The sequence below is a fragment of the Cuculus canorus genome, chromosome 18, assembly GCF_017976375.1.
Source record: "Cuculus canorus isolate bCucCan1 chromosome 18, bCucCan1.pri, whole genome shotgun sequence".
NCBI classification, from domain to species: Eukaryota; Metazoa; Chordata; class Aves; order Cuculiformes; family Cuculidae; genus Cuculus; species Cuculus canorus.
Window position 1 is genome coordinate 3,713,983 of NC_071418.1, and position 25,309 is coordinate 3,739,291.

General features: G+C 40.4%; 1 protein-coding gene across 1 annotated transcript in view; it reads right to left on the reverse strand.

Moving 5' to 3' along the window:
- SMURF2 (SMAD specific E3 ubiquitin protein ligase 2) overlaps positions 1 to 25,070 on the reverse strand; it is a 60,071-nt gene extending 35,001 nt beyond the window's left edge. Inside the window, exon 1 of the mRNA XM_054082974.1 lies at positions 24,899 to 25,070. Within this exon, the coding sequence (XP_053938949.1) occupies positions 24,899 to 24,950 (52 nt within the window). The 5' untranslated portion in view covers positions 24,951 to 25,070. The remainder of the gene's footprint in view (positions 1 to 24,898) is intronic.
- Between the last annotated feature and the right edge of the window lie 239 nt (positions 25,071 to 25,309).

Here is a 25,309-nt window from a genome sequence, read left to right on the forward strand (position 1 = left end):
AGTGACACTGGTCTGGAAAAAAAAGGGGGGGAGAGAGCATTGCAGCATAAGTGCATCATCAAGAGACATAATGGCTTCTAGAATACATATGTAGATCAAGTATTTATTACAAAGAATCAATGAGTCAGTGGATAGCTATGTTTTGTATCTATTACAGACTTCCTGGGTAGTCAACGGAAAAGAGACCATCAATATTCCAAATGAAGGAACAATATATATGTGCCAAGACAAACATGCACATCAGTTTTACATACTATACGTTCATCAAATATCCTTTTATCATCCTTTATGATCTCATTCTAACATATGCTACTCGGGCCAGCTCACAGAAACATGAAGAGAGCACAACATTACAAGCTACCTACTCTCCCTCCACGGCTGCTCTGCTACGCATCGCTCTCAAATACTCAAAAATAGGAATCACGTGAATCACGTTTGCCAGTTTCCTTTTTCCAATTTATTACTTGAGTGACTGACACAGAATGGTTTACTGAAAAGTAATTTAAACTACTACAAGTAAACGCAAAATATTTAATATCCCCAAACTCCTGTAATCTTATTTATGTGCTAGCCATTAAAACTTACATTCAGTTACAGCGGGGGGTGAAATAATTGGCTGATCCCACAAAAAAAAAAATGAAAGGAACCAAGATTATAATATTTTTTCATTTTCTGAATTTTTCTTCCTCTTTTTGCTGTCTACTGAAGAACTCGTTGTGACCATTTTTTACTTTAGATTAGGTTTTACAGAAAAATCAAACTTTTAAGACATCAAACTGTTATTATGGAAGGTATCTGGTGTTACACATTACCACTATTTTATGTGAGTATTAAAAAGTATGTTTACTTCCGAATAGTAAGTGTGTGTATATAACACCAAGTCTCCATACTTAAAGGGAAGGTCATGAAAAACACAAAGTGGAAAGGTCAGTGTGATTGTAGGCAGCTGGCAAGGAAAACAAGTGATAGAAGAGCTATGAGATTTCACAGAATCCCCACATCTCAGACATCATCTAAGAGTCTTTGATGATCCATCACCTTCAATGGTAGGATAGCAGACCTGGAATGAGTGTTGAGGAAGGAACAAGAAAGAAAATGTTATATGAATTTAAGGAACTTGGACATTTAAGGGTTGTGATCTTCTATTCACCCCTCGCAGGTATTTCCAACCTGTATCAAACTCTTTATGCAGTCTGCATGAAACTGTTCACAGACAATTTGTTCACCACACTTCTTCATATCTGCAAAACAGGGATAATGCTACTTTACGTCACAGGCACATGAGTGTTATGTTACCTTTACGTTTGCACACTCTTGTCTACCTACTATGACAAATTACAAGGTTTAAATGCGTTTGCACCCAGCGACACGAGGCATCAGCACCTCAGCGCTACAGTTGTAGCTGATCACTGTGTAAATATAATAGTTTTAAAATTTTTGTATTAAAAATTAATCTTCCTTAAGCAAATGATTTTAATATATGTATTCTGGAGAGACATCAATACTATCAGTGAGAGATATAGGAAGACACGGAAGAAAATAAAAAGTAATATAAATGTCCATGGCTGCAAGCACACCAGCAGAAGAAGCAGAATAAAACCCACAACCAACACATTTAAGATGCGGTAGGTGACTTCGTAAGAAAACACCCTCCACTTACGTCAGACACCCGTAAGGAACCAGTACTGTGTCAACAGACAGTCCTGAGTTCACCAGGGCAGAAAAGGACTTGGTCCAAAGCTAAGATTATGTCTACTAATCTTCTGGCTTTTCACGTGTCATCACCACAGACAAACTGGTTCAGCCTTCAGAATCCAACCAACAGTTCTAACACTGGAATTCCTGTTGGGTTTTTTAGTTTACCAAAAGGTTTTTCTCCCAGAAAAAGTGCTTGTTCTAGAACATATGTGACACCCTGGACAGTCAGGAGAAGGACAGGCTCCTTATCAATTTTTACCACAATAGTTCATTTGGAAGACAAGTCTTTCCTGCCCTACAGAAACACCATCTTTTAATGAGAGCCATTAGCATTGCTTTCTGCGATCGGATCCCAGTTGTTTGCATGTAACACGCAGTGCAACACCATCACTGAAATAAGTCCCAGCTGTAGAAACACAATGCTGGGCTGTTGCTAATGTGTGTTGTACTGATAATGAATGGTCGTCTATGCTTTAATCTGAATAAAGCTCCCAACTGCTCTGTCTCTCCTTGCCAAAAATTCCCCTTCCTCCTCCAGACTGCGGTTGCATTCCAATTACACTGCTGATTGGAATGAGCCTGCTTGGGGGAGGGAGAGGGAGGGAGGCGAATGAACACACACACGCCCCTCTTTGCCTTGGGATGGCTGCCCTGGGACCCAGGAATTGTTTGGGGTGTTTGGAACCTATGGCTGACAAGGCACGCTTTTCTCCACGTTGTACCAAACTCTTCATCAATATATTTATTTAACCGACAGGCAAACAGCGCACCATGCACTGGTCCCAGCGGGACAGCTCAAGACTTTAAACGTTTCTAACAAATTCCAACTGTTTTCTTCCATGGTTGGCACGCTACCGAGAAACTTATATTTTTCTGCCTGCATTCCCTCCTTGGACCTGCCTGAATTCCCACATGGGAAGATAAAAAACAGGAGGTCTTCAACCATTCATCGAACAAAGAGCTGTAAATAACGCCATACAGATTTGAAAATACAGCTGCTGAGGTAATAACTTTCCCAATTAAAGTTCTGAAATAAAACTGTTTATCCCAACTACTCACATTAAATTTTATTTTATAATTAACTTTTTTTTTTTTTTTTTTTAGTTTCAATTTCCTTTCAATTTTAATTTCCTTTGAAAGGTGTTTCTTCGCAAATGAACAAACTAAGTGATAGACCACAGTAATAAGCTTAAGAATTTAGCTTCGGTTAATGAAATTCATACTTTTAGAAGATTGCAGTTGATTACTGTCAAGAAGGGACACAAAGATCAGTATTCCTAGCAAATATGTTTTACAGGTGCACAGGGGTTTTGACTAAAAGGTACTGAGACACTAAACGGGCAGGAATGCAGCAGCTGACCAGGATTCTACCTAGAATCAGTGGTCAAGAAGGTTTCACGTTGCCCCTAACAATGAAGAGCGCCACAGCTGTTCTTCTCTCAAATCAGGTCTAGCAATCCCAGGATGCAAGGTAAATCAGGAAGCTGAACTGGCTTAACACAAAATTACCCTTCCGGGGAGATGGATTAGTTTGCCACTGGCTCCAAGAGCTGCCTTGACTTACCCTGCAGTCACACCAGCCATAGCTGTGAGGCAAAGGAAGCAGCAGAAGCCCTGGCTGCACCGGAGGAAGGATTAGCCAAGACTACCTTTCTGATGTAAAATTGCACTCCATACCAGCGGGGTTTTCAGCTCCAAAACCAAAATACAGCCCCCAATATTTTAATTTTAATGCAGACTGATAGACAATTCCTCCTGTTTTGCAGTTCCAGCCATTTATTTGGAAAAATAAAAAAAAGAAAAAAAGAAAATAATTTTTTAAAAAGCAGATTTTTGCCATCAGGAAACCAAATTAACCACCTAACACCCTTCAGAATTTCAGAGTCACAATCTTAACCTTAGACGTTTGGATGGAGTGCTACTGCCCGTTTCCCAAAGCACACCAAGAAGCACAGAACCAAAACACTGAAGAAACCATTTCGCTTGCAAGTACACACACAACTGCTTCCAGGCTGCTCTGCTGCACTGACAGCTGCTCTTTCCGAGTCTCACAAAGCACTAGAAATACAGAATAACCCAAGACCTCTACCTAGAGCTAGTACAAACCACGAACGCACACAGAGGCCAGCATGCCCTTCATAACAAGGTTTAATTATTTTCCCCACCTTATCTGAAGTTCAGTGCTCACAAAACTAATTTATAACTGGAAGAATCAATATCCACCCCAGTGCCACTTCTTTTTTAGCCTGGAGGCAGTGCACGCTGAGGTAAAGGTGCCAGATGACAGGCAGAGGGAAGCCCAGTTCACCCAAGGACACCGGACAAACTGATGCCGACTTCAGACACGCTTTGCTGGATGAGATTAACTGGAAATACTCTCCACCAGCCCCTAGAGCCATGGTTCTGCAGCAGGGAAGAGCATCGTGAGCACTGCATTCTGGAGCAGCCAGGCAAAAGTCAAACCACTCAGGTATCACCTAGATATCTTCTTCTGAGGTGAATTAGAAGTAGAGAATTCATGGAGACTCCCTCCCTGGTCAAGGCCAGGCTGGATGGGGCTTTGAGCAACCTGATCCAGTGGGAGGTGTCCCTGCCCATGGCAAGGAGATTGAAACTGGATGGGCTTTAAGGTTCTTTCCAACCCAAACCATTCCATGTTTCTATGACACATAACACGATCCCATCTGCCCCCAGTGGTATGGGAGCCAGGACAACTCGGAAGGGACAGTTACTTCTCCAACAGGCACAGCCATCTGCCCATATTCCGACCACGTACACTCACAGCTCATACTGCTAGAAAAGTGATTTCAATTCTCTTTCAAAATTATAAACCTAATGTAAATTTAGAATTCTGTAACAATTCCAATTGTCTTAAATGGAACATACATTAGAACAATTCAGAAGTACTAATGAATTTTTAAAGTGCTATTAAATACTAACCTGTCAGTTCAGAAAAAAACCCATTCAACACTAGTTCTAAGTGCCATATAAAAGTAATATTACTAGGCTGATATCCAAACACAAAGTAGACAGGTTTTAAATAAACGCTTTTAAAATACATCTTAGGAAACCCTTATAACTACAAAAGTGCTTTTAACAAGGTTTTCCTTTAATAATTGTTAAAATTCTAAATTGTCCCATAAACACATTTCTGCAAGTTCAACACAAGCCAGACGCTAAATCCTTAATATACTGCATGTAAAACGAAACCCATTTCAAAGGATCACATACACCTGCTTATAAGCATTGTCAGATAGAAATCTGTGTCTCAACAAATTGGAATTACTCCTCTAGGACTAAACAAACAAAACCACAATAATGTGCATTCAACCCCCAAAAAGCAATAGAGATTACCCAGAAGTGAAAAATGTCCTAATAACGCAATGTCCTTTAAATCACCCAAAATATGCCAGACACTAACACAGGAGCAGCAGTACATTTTTCTTTCCAACAGATCCACTGTATTAAATTCTGCCTATGGGCTGTGCTTCGATTGGTTTTAGAAGTCTAGGCCCATATTACTTACGTGTAATATAACTCACAGAGATTAAAATTCAAAATGAAAATATCGTGCATTTATCACGGAAGAAACGTTACTAAAGATGAATTGCATCACTGAATATAAACAGTTAAAGCCAATAAATCATTCATCTCATGTAATAATAAAATTCTGGGACAGAGTCTCCAAGGCTATTTTAAATTCCCGTAATGGGGGACGACACGACAGCAACTCAAGACTCCAGCAGTCTGTGCTGGGACGCCTGAATGGCTTGTGGACACGGCCAGCCCAGATGGAGCCTGCCTACATTTGCCATGTTTAGACTCCTGTTTTAACATCATGATGTCTACTTCACAGTATTGTTTTGCTGTAAACAAAAGGCTTCCTTTTCCACTTCTCCTCCCTTATTCCACTCAAAGCCAAAAGTAAAACAAAACACCCCCCCACCATTGAATTCTTCCTTCAAGCAACGAATGCATTCACATTTCCTCGAGTGACTCCGCGATGGGCTCGCTGCCACACGTGTCACCCGTTCTATTCATCTGTCCCATTTATTCGATACGCCTGTCAAGAGGTAAAGGGAAGAAATTACGCTGCCATGTTTGCCATGAAGGTAGCAATGCTCCCTAAGCATTTCAAACCTTACCATGAAGGTTTACAAGTCTCTTTTATGGCGATTTAGGTTTGAACCAGTGAAGCTGAATACATAAATACAAAACCTTAAGTTGATTTTGGCTTTGCCCTTTTTAGCTCTATACCAAATACACAAACTAAATGCGAATGATAGAGGATTAACCATTCCCATCAGGACTCTGTGGAACCCAGAGCTTCAGTCACAGCCCAGAGCAAGGAGAAAGAAGCAGAATTAACACGTGGGAAACTTTAGGAAAACAAAGGCTATTGCGAATATTTGCATTTCCTGGTTTAGTGTAGACGGAGCCTCTCAGACCAGCCAGGATGTTTCTAACACATAGCTTTCATACACTAGAAATTCCACTTCACTTCTCCACCCTACTCCAAAATGGCCTAACCCTCACTTCTTGTCCATTTTTCAACATGTGAAAAACCACTCCGGTACCATGAAGTCATCAGAAATACACTCCTTCCGAAGCCTGAACGCTATGCTGGTCAGCTTGGGTGGAAGGGAGAGAGGGGGAACAACACAGCTTTAAATTAACAGCTCTAAGAATACCTAAAAAAAAGGTCAGCAGCCAAAGATCAATTTTCAGACCAATTTCAAAGTTCTCTCTTTTGTTTCTCACATTTGTAGTAAGTTTAGAATTGTATTCAGTAAAAAAAGAAAAATCAGGGTGGGAAGATCCATTGAAGAAAAGAAAAAGATCTTTGCTGTTATAGTTGCTGTCTGTTCCTCTCAATTTATTTTTTTAAATTATTTTATCTTCCTGCAATATTAAAAACATAACTGCCATTAAAAGAAACTTTAAAGTAACACTACCAAGATTAACTCATCTGAAACCCACAGAGGTGGTTACTGTATGCAAGTAAGTGAACTAAATTCTATTATGAGCATTAACTCAATTTTCCTAGAAATACAGAAATAAAATCATATTTAAAAGCTCAAAAAGGGAGTACTCTTATCTCAAACTCTTAAGAATCATTGTGCTGAAATCTTACCTCAATCCTTAAAGACTTGTGCGAAATCCCAGCAGCTATTTTTTAACCAAGACCCAGGTAGGACAGAAGTGATTAGTCCAAAATTATCAAGTTGCAAAATACTTAGAGAGCACAGGATTCTTTCTTCCTCTGAGGAGGGGTAAATAAAGAAAAAAGCTACCATGGAAATTTACTCATACATTTCTCAGCTTGTTTTGATAGGAACAGGAGTAGGGGGGGAAAAGCTAACAGGAGAAACAAATTATAGCTCTGTCCTGATGTATTTCATGCACCTCTGAAAACGTGCTGGGGGAAAAACATGCTAACGAGAAGCAGAACCCTAGGATTTGGTTCACTGCAGTGAAACTCTCCACCCTCTAAATGATCTATAGGAGAGGCAACAACAAAAGAAATTCATGATCTAATTACCAACCAGACAAAAATGCCCTGAATTTTAAGAAGGGCCTCAGACAAGAGGCACCTGCAACTAACCCAGGCTCCTGGGCAGCTGGAATTGTAGATACCAGCAGCTTTCCAGACTGCAGGCCTGCTGCCATCTCCGTCGGGACACAGTCACACACTTGATTTAAACAGGAAGTTTCAAAATTCTGTCTCCGCTACAGACACGATCCTAGCAGGACGCTGCTGCTGCTGCTGGGGCTCTGTTGGGAAGAGGCAAAAGAAAAAGAACCACCGGAAAAAAAGAAACCACCAGAGACACCAAAAGCATGGACATCACTAACCCTTCATGAGTAATTCCCATGGCACCACAGCAAAACGCTGCAAATATTAATTTTATCAACACTAACAAAAGGATTTGTCAGCTGCTTTGTAAGAAACAATTCCTAAAACATGAACACAGCTTAAGGTGACAACTGTCCTGGGGGAGGGGGAAGTAAATTCTAGCATTTCAAATCCACAACCTGAAAGAGTTGGGTTTTTTTAAATCGTTCTCTAGTAAACAACTTAATGTTAAGGAGTTCATGAAGACTGTGATTCAATACTATCATTAGTAAAAATCACTAATTAAGCATTTGTCTTAGCCTAAACTCCTAGTTCAGCAGAATTATGTTTTACTACTACATCTGATGTACCAAACGATATTATACAAGGAATACCAATGAGTAGTGTTCCGTTGACATCCTCCTGCGTTATCATAAATATCCACAACTTCAGATATGGATTCTGATCTGTTTCCCTGATAACACGTGGATCCTGCCTTCTCCCTTAATGTAGTTGAAATATTTAACTACAATGTCCCTAGATTTACTTTTTTTGAGATAAACTGTTTTTAGTGGAATGCATTTAACTCTGGAAACTCTCTCTCTGGAAGTTGGCAATTTGGCTTCTGCCAAAACCAACAGGGTCAGCAGAAAGGTGTGTGGACTACACCTACAGGTTTACCTGGTTACTAAGCTTGCGCCTTCAATTACGTAAATCTGTCTCTACCTGCAGAAACGTAACATTGTGTAAGTGAGGAAAGTGCCAGCTGCTTAAAGAAAGTCCATACAGAAAACCAAGACAACATCACCATTCATGCATTATTAAAATTCTCATGTACCTCAGCGCAGGCTCTTCCCCCTCATCAGACAACCATGAAGCCTCATTCCCAGGAGATAATTACATCAATAGACTACACAATTTATAAACGGATCTAGTTAAATTATTGCAGTTCTTTAATATGAATACATTCAGTTTGGTTTCTCTGCATAAACAGATGTGTTCTACAGATCAAATCCAAACAGTTTAAGAAGCTGCTGCTGTTAAACACAGATGAGCTAAGTGGATGAGCAATCCTATTTATTTCAACAGCAACAAACGCAACCTATAGTAAATCCCCATTTTTCTTCTTCTGCTCTGTTTTTAAGCAAGTTGCTTAAAGTATTTCACCAAATCAGCACAATTTCTATACAACTGTACGATATAACATAAAAAGGATTTTAAAGAAACACAACACCAAGCGATTCAGACGAAACAGCTCACCAATACGTGAAAATAAAGAATCTTGCCCAAAAATGCTTACCATGCAATTTAAACCACAACTTCAGAAATCTCTTAGGATTTTCAAGGGACACAGATATCGAAAGCCCTCACTAACTCTGCTGTCTTTCACCACAGAAACCTTCAGCCTCCTGCAGTTTCGCTCACAAAACATTGTACTAAATACACTTCTCCTGATTTCTAGCGTTTCCTACATGGTAGCACATGCAAGGCAAGACCAATGACGCCAAACCCAGTTTTCCAGAGGACTCTCCTTCCTAGGCACACTGCTCCTTGGATATCTCAACTGCTAATTCAATGCTATCCCAGCACCCCTCCAAATAGAATCATTCGCTAAACAACACATTAACCTACCAAGTAAAATAATTTTTCCTCTCACAACTATCTTCTTACATTTCAATTATTTAATACTAAACACCTTCCCATGACCTAATTCCTTTTGTTTCGTGATCATTTACGTATCTTGGAGCCAAGACAACAATTTATGTTAAATAAAACAAGACCAGAGACATGATAAAACTCTGATCAGCTACATGAATAATGAAGAGGGCACAAACTTTTTCCCCCTTTATATTCCTTCAACTAGGTTTGTAAACTGTACCTCCTTTCTGCATAATTAACCGAATTTAAGAATTCACAAATATATTCCATTTATCTTTGTAGATGTAGAAACTTTAAAAATACTAAAAATCAAAATGCAGTGACCGCCTTGGAACCGGCACTAATCTACATCTCCAACTAACCATGTATTTTTCACCAAATATAAGCAAATAAACTACATTAAGTCAGTTCACCAAGTTCTGCCAGCATCACTCCTGTGGCGCTTGCATCCCAGACACATAACAGTCCTCACTAAAAGGTGACATTGCCAGAGGGTCACAAGACTGGAGTGCTTCCAGGATGCATGCAAACATTTTGTGATTTAGCTAAAAGTCAAGAAAGCACCAACACATTCAAACTTACAAAGGAGAAAACAAAACAAACAAGTGAGTCTCCTAGATTTTGATCCTAAACACAGACTGCTGTTCAGCAGACAACAAAAAACAAAGGACTGGAGAAGATAAAGTGTTAATCGCATATTTGGTGGTTCGGAGCCAAAGCAGTCTGAGGTTTAAACTGCTTCTGCTCAGTGCTCATCCCATTCAGAGACGATGAATCATTTCCCATTTGGCAACACTTCTGCCTACAAGGCTGTCTTCTGTGAGATTTCTCCTGTGTCCTTGTAATAGATTTGCTAATTTAGTACACCTGACTTTGAGCAAAAGCTATTGTTGCCAGCTGTCAGACTAGACCTCGTCCTGTTTATCAGACACATCTCAACCATCCTGTTCTGCCCCAGTCACAGAAACAGAACACTCTTTACTAATCCCAGCTCAGTAAATTACTTTCTAATATCCTTGTTTTTCTTACTCTGCCAAAATACCAACACATCATAGATTTAAAGCAACAGCAAAATCAATTTATGCACAGCAGCTGGGCTCATACCAGTTTATCCAACAACTGCATTTTTTTAAAGTCATATTTGCTGTTCTAGTCATTCTGCCCGTGAATTCCTGAGCTTCAGCAGTAGAGGTTTGACTATTTTAAACAAAAGTAATATAAGCTCACAGGGAGTGTATTCTAGCTTTTTAGGCAGGCCTCCACAGCTCTGTGAAAGATAAATCAGAGCAAACCGAAGTATTAAACGCCTCACACACACTAAACATTTCCTCATCTTCCCCAGGGCTTTGTGCATGCAAAAGAAACTGCATTATTTTCTGTTTATAAATATTTATCTGGACAGAAGCTTAAAAAGGCAGGGGTAACAGAGAAAATATGTAGGTTTTTTTCTGTTTGTTTGGTTTTTTTAGCCCTACCTACAGAGAATCTGGAAAACATATGAAAAAACAATTTGCGTATGACATTTTTACTCCTAAACCAGAGCTTAAGTCTTTACATTCCAGATTACATAAATCAGTTATACGGATGCAAAAAAAAAAAGTAGACTCACTCTTTCCAGGTTTTTCACTGGAAAACACAGGTTTTATACACTAGAATTCCTTCTGCATTTTAAAGGGCACACTGTGTGCACAGAAACACATACCCACATATTAGATGCTCTTTTGATACTTCTACTCTTCCAAATATTTTAAAACTCAGTATAATCAACAAAAATATGAGAACACAGCCATTCCACTAATAAAAAATACAGAATATTTACATTCCTCTCTTCTTTTCCATTTTAGGGGGGCATGGAGCTGCTTACTCATCTCCAGGATTCAAGTCTGGCTACCTGGCTTCATTAATTATTGCTGAGCAGTCAAGGAAGCATCCTCTCTTCCACCTGGGACTGCCTAGAAAGGCTAGTCAGGAACTGGAATTCAACATGTAAAGGCCATTTACTGTAAGCAGATTCCACACCACCCTACAGTCACTTTATGCTATATTTGCTTCCAGAACTAAGAACTAACTGTATTTGCCTACTTGTAGACCAGCTGAGCATCCCTGCTGATGGCTTTCCTCATGACAGTACCTACACAACATTCCAAACTGGCTGATGTCTTGACTGGTTTCAGACGAGAAATAAATTAAAAAAAAACCAAACTGTAAAATAAATCAGAGAAATCAAGAGCACAGACTCCACACAGGAGAGAACTGGAGATCATTCATGCCATGGGTAGCACGAATTGCTTCTAAAACACAGACATAGGGAAGACTGCTCAAAGGGGCACAGCAGCATTGCTAGCACACGGTATGAATGAGAAAAGTAGTAGCAAGTTCTTAAAACAAGAGGAAGCGAAACCCAAGAAACACATGGGTGCAGGAAATAAACAAAGTGGAGCAGTTGATAGTGATGTAGCAAACCCAGGTGAGAAGACAGCTCTGACACAGTTACAAGCAGGGTGCACCTACGCACAGACAGTTGGAGCAGCTCTGGGGATGTGCAGAACATCCGCTCCCTACTCCACCCCAGCAACTGCTCATCCATCCTGCAAAGGGGACACCAAGGCAGAACCACCCGCTGCAAAGCCAGGACCTGCTCATCCATGTGGGACAGACGGATGGAACCTGGGAAACAGAACAAACTCTTGGGATTTTAGGAAATGGAGATGAAGTCAGAACAAATAACATAATTGAGTATTATTCCATTGCCCTACAACAGCTACACAGCCAGTTTGGTTCCCTGTAAAGATATTGTTCCTGCAAATAAAAGGACCAATAGATCTATTTTCACAAGGTTTTTCATTGTAACATTTGAAATCAGATACTGTACTTCAAGTATTATTCATCCATACAATTTAAGCTAGCCCTGAGTAATCATTAAAGAAACATATCTGCCAGGAAAAAATAACCCAGAATATATGATTCATTCACTTCTGAAACAATAAAATGGTTCACTATAACAAAAATAACTATATTGTAAATACTTCAATTAAAAAGTTAGAAACACAGCCAAATACAATGAAGAAAGCAAACTTGTGTATATACAAATAATAAAAAAAACCCTGTAAGAAAAACATAATTCCATAAAGTACAGTTAACAGCATATCTGATGGAAACTGTACTCTGTTTTTAAGCTATTTAACAGTCTTAAAACAACAATATCGGTTGCCCCTGAAAGTCTGACAACTCACTATGACGCTGATAACAGATGGTTATTTCAGCAAAAAGGTGATGTGTGTAGTGTACCTGAAAAAGAAACAGACCTCCAGCTCCGGGAAGGTCCAGGCAGTAACATCACTGCAACTCCCTGGGAAGTAGTTAGGGCTTTCACAGACCTTTAATCATAAAAAGGGTATCAACCGAAAAAAATCAAGTACTTAACAACTTTATAATTGCCCATAGCTCAAGAAGGTGTAAAAAAGGGGCAGTTTTTTTGGAAAGATGTCTTCACAGGAGTAGAGTTGTTTCAGCCTTGTATCAATTAAATGCTGGGGCAGAAGAGAAGCACTGTTAAGCATCAACAAATAACACTGTAGGAACATGAAAATAGTTTAAAAAGCTCACTTTTCTTCACAGTTAGACAATATTGAGTGTAAGTTTACTTAAAATGAAACCTTGAAGTTTCACATTGTATCAGTTCATTTATTTTTACTTAACTAAAAAAAACATCCTACACCTGATAACACTCACAACTCCTGTTCCCTTTTACCACAGCCATTTTCTGATCAGCCCTCTGAAAGAAATCCAAACAGAACACAATGCCTCGCTCCTGCTGAAAATACACCTACCTGCTCACTGCACGTAACCCCTGATTTGTTTCTTCATTGTTTAAACTCTCTTTGCAGACTCATGTGTGTGTTTAATATATAGAGGGAAGATCAAAGTTTCTCATAGCACCGGCAACCTCTTATAAACAATGCACAGAGCATCACATCACCCACTAGCACAGAGAGTTGTTCCGGTGGTGATGTGCTGTGTAGACTTAGAGGAACCCCCTCTTCCACAGAGAAATCTTTACATGCTATGGAAGATTCAGAGTACATCGATGATGACTTCTATAACTTCTCTGTCCAACTGATATTTAACATATTTGTATTGACTCAACGAGGTCAAATCTTTTACGCAACTAACCCATCACTTAGCTGGAAAAATATTAATGGTAACTCCAAAACCTTTGTGAAGAGCTGGCACATGAATTAGCCAAAGAACTACATTAAAAACTACAGAATCACCACATTATTACTTAACAGAAAGTCTTCCAACCCTTTTAAAAGCAAGAAAATACAAGCATTAGCATCACATTGATTCTTAGAATCAAGGTTTTTTTAAAAAAAAACACTTCAAGTTTGCCAAAGCTGAAAAATTCCTTTTGTTCTACAGGTAAGGAGTAACCCTGATCTTATCTGCCAGCTTTTCTTAAAATTATGTTATGAATCACAACCACTTAGAAGCAAGGCTTTAATTCCTTATTTCTTCTGTATAGGATTAAGGTGTTGAATGTGTGGAACAAAGGAACAGATGGGAGAAATTTTGGGGTGGGTGGTTTTCTCCTGTTTGTTTTTAAATTTCTGCCTCTACCCAACTGTAACCGCTTGAATTCTTTGCTTTTGCTATACAACTTCAATTCTTATAAAACACCTCTGCTAGAGGTGACAACTTCTTGTGACACGCTCAAATCACTAACAATAACACAGCACGCACAGTGACAGCGTTGGTTACGGAGCCAAGCGTTAAAGAGTTTGGAAACTGGAGAATCCAGGCTGACCTGCAACCCTGCACCATGTTCATGGCTACAACACTGCAATCCGGGCATCAAAAGATTCCCAGCACTTTGTCCTGCCAAAATCGGTCTCCACCAACCACCCATTTGTCGCAGACAGTTCCTTGCTCCGAGTCACTCCCTTCTTCCCCACCCTCATCCAATTTTTGAACCCTCTGCATTCTCCCTAATGCCTCTCTTCACGCGGGAAGCAATGGACACGTTTAGCACTAACACAGCAAGACCAGGTCCATTCGTTAAACCACGCACCACTCCTTACTGGGCCGACACAGACACATCTGCCAATTACCACCGTCTTGTTCCTGCCCAACAATTCACAAGAATAAAGGACTTTCAAAAGATGTGCAACATAATTTCAATCTCCTTCTTGAAATTGCTCGAATTTTAACTGATTCTTCCCAAAATAAATTCAGCCCAATTTAGCTACTCAGCGTGAAATACGTCAGCACTAGCAAGATGCTTAACAGCAACAGAAGAGACAGCTACAATGGGAAACACCAACTACCATCGGCGTTACGAGGTCAAGTTCGGTAGTACAACTATGGCAACAAATTTCACTGACAGCGAATAAAAAGCAAAGACGTTTAGAGAGACAAAACAATTCAGAATTGTGTTCAAACTACACGGAGCAGAAGCAACTGCAGGAATCTACGTGTGAACGGAACATTCAAAAGGGGCAGGTTGACCAGGGACAATTTTTCTCTGCCTTTACTGCTCCTCCATCACAGGGTGGGTGCAGAACAAGTGCATCTCCAGTTGTAGGCCACACTAGGAAAACTGCTTAAATATGGAGAGTGAAGGTCTTAAATTTTCATAAACTTACAAAAAATATGTCACTTCAGAACAGGTCCAAAAGCACTGCCCGGTGCAGATTAAGTTACATTATGCTGATACACAGGAAATAGCTGACTTATTCTACAGGATGAACAATTCACCAGAGGAAAGGAACTTTCAGGAAAAATGATAAATATCGTAATGAGGAAATTCGAGGCACATATTCACAATGCCACATTCAGATTTCACAAACGAACAGGAATTTCTTCATGATCTCTTGGCCACAGGAGCAAGCAAGACATAGGTAAATGCAAATATACAGAACCTCCCCAAGCAGAAAAACCTCTTACAGTCTGGGAGGGGAACAAAAAGAAATTATTGTCCATCCACGTAGACAGCATTACAGAAATCTTAAGATTCTTTTACCACCTCTGTGTAAGACTGGTATTAGGAGAACATTATGAACTGCAGGAACAGCCTAAGAAGGCAGAGAAGACTACGCAAATATTTTATTTTATGACAAGCCAGGCACAACGTTTGCACTACTGAAAATTACTCTTAAGTCACTTTTTCCTTAAAGGCCTTCTCTTTTCCTGCTGCAGAAAAAAAGCAGAAACCCACATTTTAAAACATACTTTGACCCAGTTCTTAAGTAGAAATCCCAAATGTGAAAGATTTTCACAAAAGGGATCCAATATAACACGGTATCACAACCTTAGGAAAAATTTGGCTATTTCTGCACAACTACAATCAAAGATTTAAACTCTTTAACTTTTGGACAAAAAGCATATATGCAGCTATTTAAGACAAACCACAATTATTGCAGGGCATCTTGAACTCATAGACTGCATTTGCTTCTGTAAGAACACACGGCAACCTCCGCTGTACAGAGGCATAACGTAGCTTGAACAGAGGACAACAATTCTTCCCCATTCCATGCATCCATACTTCAATAACAGTTTATTACAGCAATGCTAAAGATGCATTTGAAGATTCTGTCCACCAACACCTTGTCCTTTCCCAAATTGCTAGTTAGACATTTAGAAATGCCACATATAGAACACAGGTGAAATTATGAAAGATGGCACTGAATATTTTTACAGTTGTTCAGAGGCTTCAGTTACCAAGAAGCTTCTGCAAGAGTAGTATAAAGCGTTTTTTTAACTTTCTACTGGAATCCTCTAAATAAAAACCCTAGAAAATTTCCACTTTAACACGCATTACAGCCTTCCTTAAAGCTTGGTCAATTAATGTGTCATCCACTGTGAACCTAGGCTTAAAGAAGCCAGTCATTTTTAATTTCATAGTGAGTAATGCTGAGCAAGTGCTCTCCAGCATACAGGAGGATCAGGTCCTTCACGTCCATTTAAATGGAGAGCTTATCAACACATCTATTTTGTGTCTCTTAAAAGATATCAATATTAGCACGAAGACAAAAAAAACTTGGTATCCTCAGACTTTTCACACTGAAAAGGCCATCACTGTTACTTGGCTAAAAGCAACATTGCAACCAGTGGCACAAAATGCAGGAGAGATCTCTGGATGGTTTTAGCCCAAGTGCAAGAACCCCTATTTGTTTTCTTCTTCCATCATAAAGAGACACAAAATGTGGTATAATGGCTGTGACTTCACATTCATATGTCCTCCACCAGCTCCTGTCCTGCCCTACTCTGTCCTGGTACACCTTTACAAAGGAGTCCTTCTGCCCAAGCCAGCTCCACCTTTATATGATTTCTTACATCACGCCCGATACCACCCTTTATAAATTAAGACAGAAGTACTTATTTTGTGGCTAGACAATAAAAGGAGATACCTTCATATTACAGCACCTAGGCACAATGCTGCTACTCATTTAGTCCTGTATACAATCTATGCAGGGCTACAAAGCACTAAGGTAATAAAACCCTGGGGGAAAATAGTAGATGAGAGCTTTTCCTCTGAAAAGAAAGATTTATACACTTCACAAAATAATAATTTTGGAACAATAAAAGGTGAAAAATCTCTGTTAAGATTTGAATTGAAGGATTATTTGTCATAAGGACACCTAAATACTTGGCATAATTACTGCTACGAATTTCTAATCCCAGGCAGCTAAGCACAAAAGTGATTCTATGCATTTTACCCAGACACCTTTAGTTCTTTCACACGCATTTAAGGATTTGCTTTTTTTAAACCAGTCACATTTATAAGCACTCTAAGCCAGATAAGATCTTTCTTTCTCCACCAAGAATAAAAGAGGATACATTTACATATTTTCCATGAAAAATAATCGCAAAAGGTAGTAGACTACCTTTTAATAAAATGAAACAGCAAACTTATATTGAACACGCTCCATTCACTTTCTTCCTGTCCTATGATACCCACAAAGCAGGTTTACCAGATGCAGTTTCAGAATTGCACAGCCTCATCTTTATCTGCATTATAAAGAAATCACCATGTTGGCTCAAGTTTTCAGAAAATGCCCCTAGTATTACCGTTACAGATTCCCACCTGCAATTAAATACACGCACAACTTCAACTATAACAGAATTTAAGCACGCATCTATATATAAGCTTCAAATCAAATTGTTAGGTATGCTAAAAAGAAGTATCGTTCCAGATATAACTAGCTACGACACCACTTAACTCCGTCAGTAATATTAAAATCTGGGTCAAGGCAGAGTGAAAATGAATATATGTCACTTGTTCAAAACTATTCCACGTGATCAGCCAGGACAGTCCCCCAGTCCCACAAAGAGCCTGCTGTTCTGCCAACACCTGGCTGACCTGAGCCACCGCTCGCACAAGCGCCAACCCACGAGAGCCCTCTGCTACACCCAGACAAAAGAAAAAGGGCAGTGAGAGGAAGAGGTTTGCTTTAACTTGGATATATTCCTCAGTCCACCCTATCCGACACTCCGGGATGGAGCACAGGGATGCACACATCCCAAAAAACAGTGCTGTGGGTTGGAAAGCTTGACTATGGCATTGTCACTCTAATGTTTGCAGCAAGATGGCATCACACACGTTAATTTGACTACAAATGGTAGAATCTGGGTATATATTTTACTGGGACCTGTAAATTACATAGTCCATGCATGCTCTGCATACTTGAAACAACCTAAACGAATTCATTACTGAAAGGTCACATTTGAACCCATTTACACCAACAATTACCGAAGCGACTCTCCCTTTCTGCAACAGAACAATCCTTGCAAGTTGAGTTAAATATGTACAAGCCAGGAGTCATTCCAGAAAACTAACAACAAGATCCAGCCACATAAGCCCACATACTGCTGCTTTTTCTTTCACTTTCAGAATTTTGAACATAATGTGAATAGTGCGAAAATAATGTGAATACCACATCATCTATGCAATACTTGCTACTCGCTTTTGGGAATATCGCTCCTAGTTTAATTTGCCTGAGCAACAGTAAAAAAGAATACTGAAGTAGAAAAAAGTAATTGCCAAGGGTCTGCAGGATGCTAAAATCCAGCTAATACCGCAACATGAATCTATGAGAGAACTGAACCCAAATCACCCTGAACGCACAGTCTCAGAAGGCCCAGGATGGAACTATCCTCTATGTGGATTTCAGCTCAAGAGAGACAATGTCCATGGGCAGAAAGTCAAAAGATAGTGGCTCTAAATCCTGGCTTTACCTGGTTTGTCCTTTTTATGATCCTGAGGATGTCTATTCTCCATTTGGATCAGCCTCCCCACTTAAAGTCGGATGATAATGCTGAGCCAATTCTGACCTGAGCTTTGTTATCTGCAGATGAAGCCTTCTTTAAAGCTACACGCATTCTTATCTATGCTTTCATTGAAAGTATTTAAAGTTTAAGTAGCAAGAAAAAGTCAACAGTTTGCTTCCTTGAATATGCTATTGCCAAACATCCCTCCCGATTTCAATCCTGTTTCCCAAATAGGAAACGGGCTTTGCTAATAGCAGACGTGCACAGTAGCTACTTTCACACAAACTATCTGATATTACTGAGATTAATCTTTACCAGCCTCTCAGAAGTCACCAAAATGATCTGAGATATTGCATGTCACAGGCATTTACGCTGGGTGTATTAAATCGTGCACGTTAACAGCCTGCCTAGCAATGTACTCGTGCCATCAGGCCAAGTCAGAAGTCAGGGCATCTCATTATCATAATGAGTAGAGGGAAGACACCTGAAGAAACCTTTAGCTTTAGAAACACCTGCAACAAAGGTCTGGTCCAACGGTGAGATGTCATTTTAAGTAAAATGGCAAAGCAAGGACATACTTCAAAGGCCAGGAGATAAACCAGAACAAAAGCCGTCCTCTTGTCCAGATCAACCCATTCACCTTAAGGACACAGAGACAAAATTATTTCATCTGGGGCCTGATCAGATTTTCAGTGTGATTACAAACACAAAATAAAATAGAAAATGATTTGTCACTACTCGTTGAGTTACGCAGTTAAGTTCAGCTACACAGAGAGCTTAAACTCTTTAAACATAACTGAAAAGTGGAACTCTAAAAAGCACTCATTATTTTTCCACCCTCAGGATTTTCTAATTTATTTTTTCCCCCAACAGCTTCATTTCTTTAAACATTAACATTAGGACCGTACAGAGTTCCCATACATCTCCTACATTCGTCCCATATGCTACCTACACGCGTAAATCCTCTGCTAGGCCCTACTCGATGCTTTTCTGACTCAACAACCACAGACGACTATTGCGCCTTTTTGCTCTTTTAAATTGCAGCTTCTGTAGAACTGTTCTCCTACTACGATTTCTTCCCCCAAATCCCTTTCGATCTTCATTTTCCTTGCCACAATACCCTACTACATATCTCTGAGCACAGATACCTGATTTTATTCCCAGATGAACAAAAACTTTGGCACACAGACTGACCCCATCAAAAGCAGACATTGAGACTGCTCCATACAGCTTTTCAGTTGTTTATTACAATTCCTTGGCATCCGCACGATCCACAACCGATTTATATGTATAGAGATATCTATAACTACACACTCTCTATATAAAAAGTACACATATACACACAGGCTTCATGCTTTGATGATGAGGGCCAAGCACCCATCAATCCCTACACGATCTGATTAGACACAAGCCTATTGACTTCGTTATGAATGGACCAGTTTAATACACCTGTGTATTTTATTGATTCTGTTTTCCTAAGTAGTGGGTTTTAGTAAGTCATGTGTCACTAAGTCAAATGCACCTTACATGAAGGAAACCCATTGTTTTGCTGTTGACCAAAGCCTATCTAACTGCAGGCTGCTGGTAAGAGGCAGCCCTGCCCTCTTTTCAGCTTCTCCTGTGCATCCTCCTCCTTCAAGGCAAAAAACTACTTTTTCCTCCGTAGAATGAGCTTTCTCACATCACCATAGCTAAAGAGGTGCTGGAGTCAGCACAAGGGAGGGCCCAAAAGTGAAGCCAGGGACTACAAAGAGCTAAAAATACCCGCAACACACAGATTTTAAACTGACCTAAGATTGCACTACCATTTAAGTCAACTATGACACTATAGCCTTGCTACTTAAAAACACAGGTAGCTACTTGAACAATCAGTGACGCTGCTCCTACAATGAGTCTCTGCTATCCATAAACTCCAGGTTTGGAGATTTCACATTATTTTGCAAAACTAAGAATATCCTGTTTTTTTTCCTGAATAATCGCATTTTCCTTAAGAAATATTATTGGCATCATGAGAGTTTCTATGAACTGATAAAAAAAGCAGCACTGTCTTCCTTCAACATCATAACCTGACAGTACAGAACCACCCATGTACTGTAAAGACTGAATAGACAGGAAAATCAACATGAGAGAGAGCAGGACAGAAGATGAGAAGCTGTCCGTTTTCTGCAACACAAGAGCCAGTGCTTTTATTTCCATAATTAGCCAACTCTGCCAGGGAACCCGAAAGCTCACAGCGAGGAGGAGGAAAACCAGCTCTAACAACTCTTCAGACCTACCTGACTCTTTACCAACAAAACTCTTCCAGCTCATTCCAGTTTCAGCCAGGGATTATTCATCACCACTTGTTACACGCAGTGTAACTGTGCTTTGTGGAACAAAGCATCTTTACTCGTTAACTATTCTGACACAACCACCAGCTATAACACACAAACCAAATAAATTCACGGGCTAACTTTTATTCGACTCAACACATTTTAGTGCCCATGAGTTTCTCAGACTTCAAACTGATTTTTAAATATACCTTTCTAGTTGATAAAAAACCAGCCCTAAGGACCTCATTCAGATTAATGTCACTGATACCATAAGCAAAAGCAGCCAAATACAACTATTTCAACCTTAGATACTTCACAGATTGGGACCTAAAATATTTACTGAGCAAGGGAAAGCAATGGCAATTTCTCAGTTTTTTAAAGAATATAATATTGGTTCAATGGAGGTGGAAGCAAGAGCACATTCTGCCTGGGAGTAGAGTGTATTTACAAATCCACAAATCCAACACAACACTGAGAAAAATGACAGTAAGAATGGAAGGGGATGACAGCACTTGCGGCTTTTGTAGAACTTGGATGTACTCAGGATGGGACCAGATAAAATGGTGGTGAAAAAGTCAGAGTCAAAGGAACTTCCCTTATATTACAGCTTCCTTGGATAATGTTGTTATAAGCTGCTAAGATCAATTTTGGAGAAGACTAGCACAATTCTAGACTTTAGACTTTACCTAACTTAAATTACATTGCCTGTATTTTAAGCAGAAACAAACATTTATACCTCATACTAGAAGTAAAGTATCATTAGAAGGCATAATCTTTGGATTTTAGCAATTATCCAGCGATTTACCAGCTCAAGGTTGTGCAAAATGCATCGACATACATATCACTAAAGACTCAGGTGATATTTATGACAGACAACTAAACCTCGGAGCAAAGAATTACCTTTTATAAGAAAGGTATAACACAGATGCACTGTAAATTAAATAAAAACTTACTAGAAGTATGCCACCACTGTGGTTTCTCTCTGTTATGGAACCCAGACCTAAATAAACTGTTAAACACTTAGTGTAAAGGTATGCCAAACATTTCTCAGAACTTTCTTAAGGTCCCAACAAAGAATCAACCTTTTTTTGCAAAATGAGGCCTAGGTTAAATATTTTATTTGGCTCCTCAGGATGGACTGAGAAGTTGGGCACTAGCTCCAGATCAGTTCTTGGACTCACATCAAACATTACCCTGTCATTTATCCAGTCAGTCAAAACAATGTTTTCCATCTAAACCTTTAATGTTTACGTCCTGAAAAACTGCTAATTGAATCCAGTTCTTGCAATCCACTTTTTAATCTATACCATCTAATTCAGAGATAACGAATAGAAAAGTATTATAGAATGATTGCAGAATTAATCCTATAAATATTTGAGCCAAAACAGAAGACTGCTAGTTTCATACAGCCAAAGAAAATTAAGATTAAATAGCATTTGTCAGTTTGAGAATAAACTTCTAAAACACTGGATACACAGATTCTTCTAATTCCAAACAGTTTTATAATTCAAGAGCCCTCAAACTGCTTTTCCAATCAAAAAGGGTAATCAAAACCACTCAGAACACTTAGAACTATTCCTACGCAAGAATCGACAACGTCAGCTGAATTAATAAATTTCAATGTTTTTCTTAAAACACGTAAAGCTTCCCTGCAACAAATGACCTTATGAGAAACAACACACAATTAGCTAAGCATGAAATACCTCAAGCCTTTTTAACTCGAGAAACAGGCCGCTGTTTCACATCAACGTCCAAGTAACAGAACTGGTACTCAGCAACCGCAAGAGCTGCTAACCCTGGAACGGTCCCTAGAAAGACACTTTTGCCAGCATCCCATGCTCTGTATATTCCCTTCCTAAAATACAAGAATACAGAAAACTCAGACATGCTCCTCAGGATTGTACCTGCTTTTTTTGTGCACTGACTACACAATTAAAACTTATTATGTAGAACTCCTGCCTTGTCCTTGCTCACCATCACACTCCCCGCAACACACTCCTATTGTCGCAGATATGATTTCACTATATGCTTAAACCTCAATAAAAATAAAGCAAATGTGAAACAAGATCCAACACAAAATCCAAAGGTGAAAGAGACAACTCCCTAAACCATACTTTCTGTGCTTGCACATACGGCTACAGACCATCTTTAATGTCTCACAGATAAGCAAAGCTGAGCACTCACTGCTCAGGGAAGAAGTATTAAAGCACAACATCAATAAAGCAACAACCGGAGGAGAGAGCTACAAAATACTCGGTAAAAACAAGGTAGTACTGTGCCACGCATCGGTCCCAGCTACTCTTATTCCGAGTTTTATTTCTAAGTTCAATACATAGACACTCACAAATCTCCATGAAAACTAGATTACAAATTCAGTCCAAGTATTTCCAAAGTAAAACATTTTACTTTCCCCATAAAAATAACATACTTTGAGAAATAAGCATGAAAGCACCTCTATTAGGCATTAAACTGGAAATATTTCACATGCACCTAAAGTAAATATATAAACTCTTGCAGTATGTTTTTTAAACACGTTTCTTTTGCAAGCTGGTTGAATACACCACATGCAGAGAAAAGGATTTACAGTGTTATCTATTATTTTTTTCATCCCTTACCTTCACATAGTGACACTCTAGAACTCAAACCCCTGTTTGGTGGGGGGGACTCGCCACACTCTGAACCGGTTCTGTCTTCAGAAGCTCCTGTATTTCTTTTAAGAAAGCCCTAGCTAGGAAGTTCTCCAGCAGAACTCCCAAGATTTTTTCCACTAAACCTATTTACCTGGGTTCTTACATGGGAAAGCACATACTTTTAAGTATTTAGATTTATTTTGCTGTGGGGACTCACCACACTCTGAACTGGTTCTGCCTTTAAAAGCTCCTGTACTTCTTCTAAGAAAGCCCTAGCTAAGAAATTCTCCAACAGAACTCCCAAGATTTTTTCCACTAAACTTATTTACCTGGGTTCTTATACAGAAAAGCACATACTTTCAAATATTTATATTTATTAAGTATTTAAACTTAAAATTAAGTATCTTAAAACCAACTTATTGTCTTCCATAGCAGGCAGGTGAGCAGTTTTAATGATATTTTAAAATATTAGGAACTGGATAACCTTTAAGGCCCCTTTCAGGATTTGGATGATCTTTAGGGTCCCCTTTTAGGAAAAGGATGACCTTTAAGGTCCCCTTTACGAACTGGATGATCTTTAGGGTCCCCTTTTAGAAACCTGGTTATTTTTAAGGTCCTCTTCAGGATCCGAATGATCTTTAAGGTCCCTTTAAGGATCTGGATACTCTTCAGAGTCCCCTTTAGGATCTGAATGATCTTCAGGGTCCCCTCTGAGAAACACGGTTATCTTTAAGGTCCCCTTTTAGCACTCGAACGAGTTTCAGGGTCCCCTTCTAAGATCTGAATGATCTTCGGGGGTCCTCGTTTAGCACCTGAACGATCTTTAAGGTCCCGTTTTAGGACCCGAATGATCTTCAGGGTTCCCTTTAGGACCCGAACTATCTTCAGGGTCCCCTCTGAGGAACCCGGTTATCTTTAAGGTCCCCTTTTAGCACTCGAACGAGCTTCAGGGTCCCCTTCTAAGATCTGAATGATCTTCAGGGAGCTCGTTTAGCACCTGAATGAGCTTTAAGGTCTCCTTTTAGGACCCGAACTATCTTCAGGGTCCCCTCTGAGGAACACGGTTATCTTTAAGGTCCCCTTTTAGCACTCGAATGATCCACAGGGTTCCCTTTGAAGAACCCGTTTATCTTTAAAGCCCCCTTTGAGGACCCGAACGATCCTCAGGGTCCCCTTTAGCACCGAATGCCCTCTGGAGTCCCTCTCAACCCACCCCCTCTACACGACCCCGCGATTCCTCTCCTGCCACCAGAGATCCAGCGCTCCAGCGAGCCGAGAAAGTTGATTAAAAACAACAAAAAGGGGAAAAAAACCACCCAACAAAGAGACGAACCCCCCTTCCCCGCCGGTGCCAGCCTCCCCGGGGCTCAGCCGGGCCGCGGCGCTGCCCGAGCCCCACGCGGGCTGCGAGGGTCGCGCCCGGCTCCCCCTGAGGCCCCGTCGGGTCTCGGGGCTGCGGTTCGATGTCCCCCGTGTCCCCTCGGTGTCCCCACCTGTCAGCCGCAGCTTGACGGGCCCGTTGCGCCGCGCCCCGGGGTTGGCCATGGTGCCCCCGCGGCTCGGGGCGCTCAGGGCAGCGGCGGCCGCCGCCGCAGCACAAGGAGCCCGGATGTGCCCAGCGCCGCCATCGGCGGGGACGGGGAGGAGCGGCCGCCCCGCCGCTTCCCGTCCCGCCGCCGCCCCGCCCCGCCAGGCACCGGCACGGCCCTGCCTGCCGCCCTCCCTTCCTCTGCCGCTTTCCTCCTCTTCCCTCTCCCCTCTCCCCTTCTTTCACCCCCCTCTTTTTCCCTCCCCTCTTTCCCCCCTCTCCTTCTTTACCCTCTCCCCTTCTTTTCCTTTTTCTCTCCCCCTCCCTTCTTTCCCTCCTCTCCTTCTCTCCCCCTCCCTTCTTTCTGTCCTCTCCT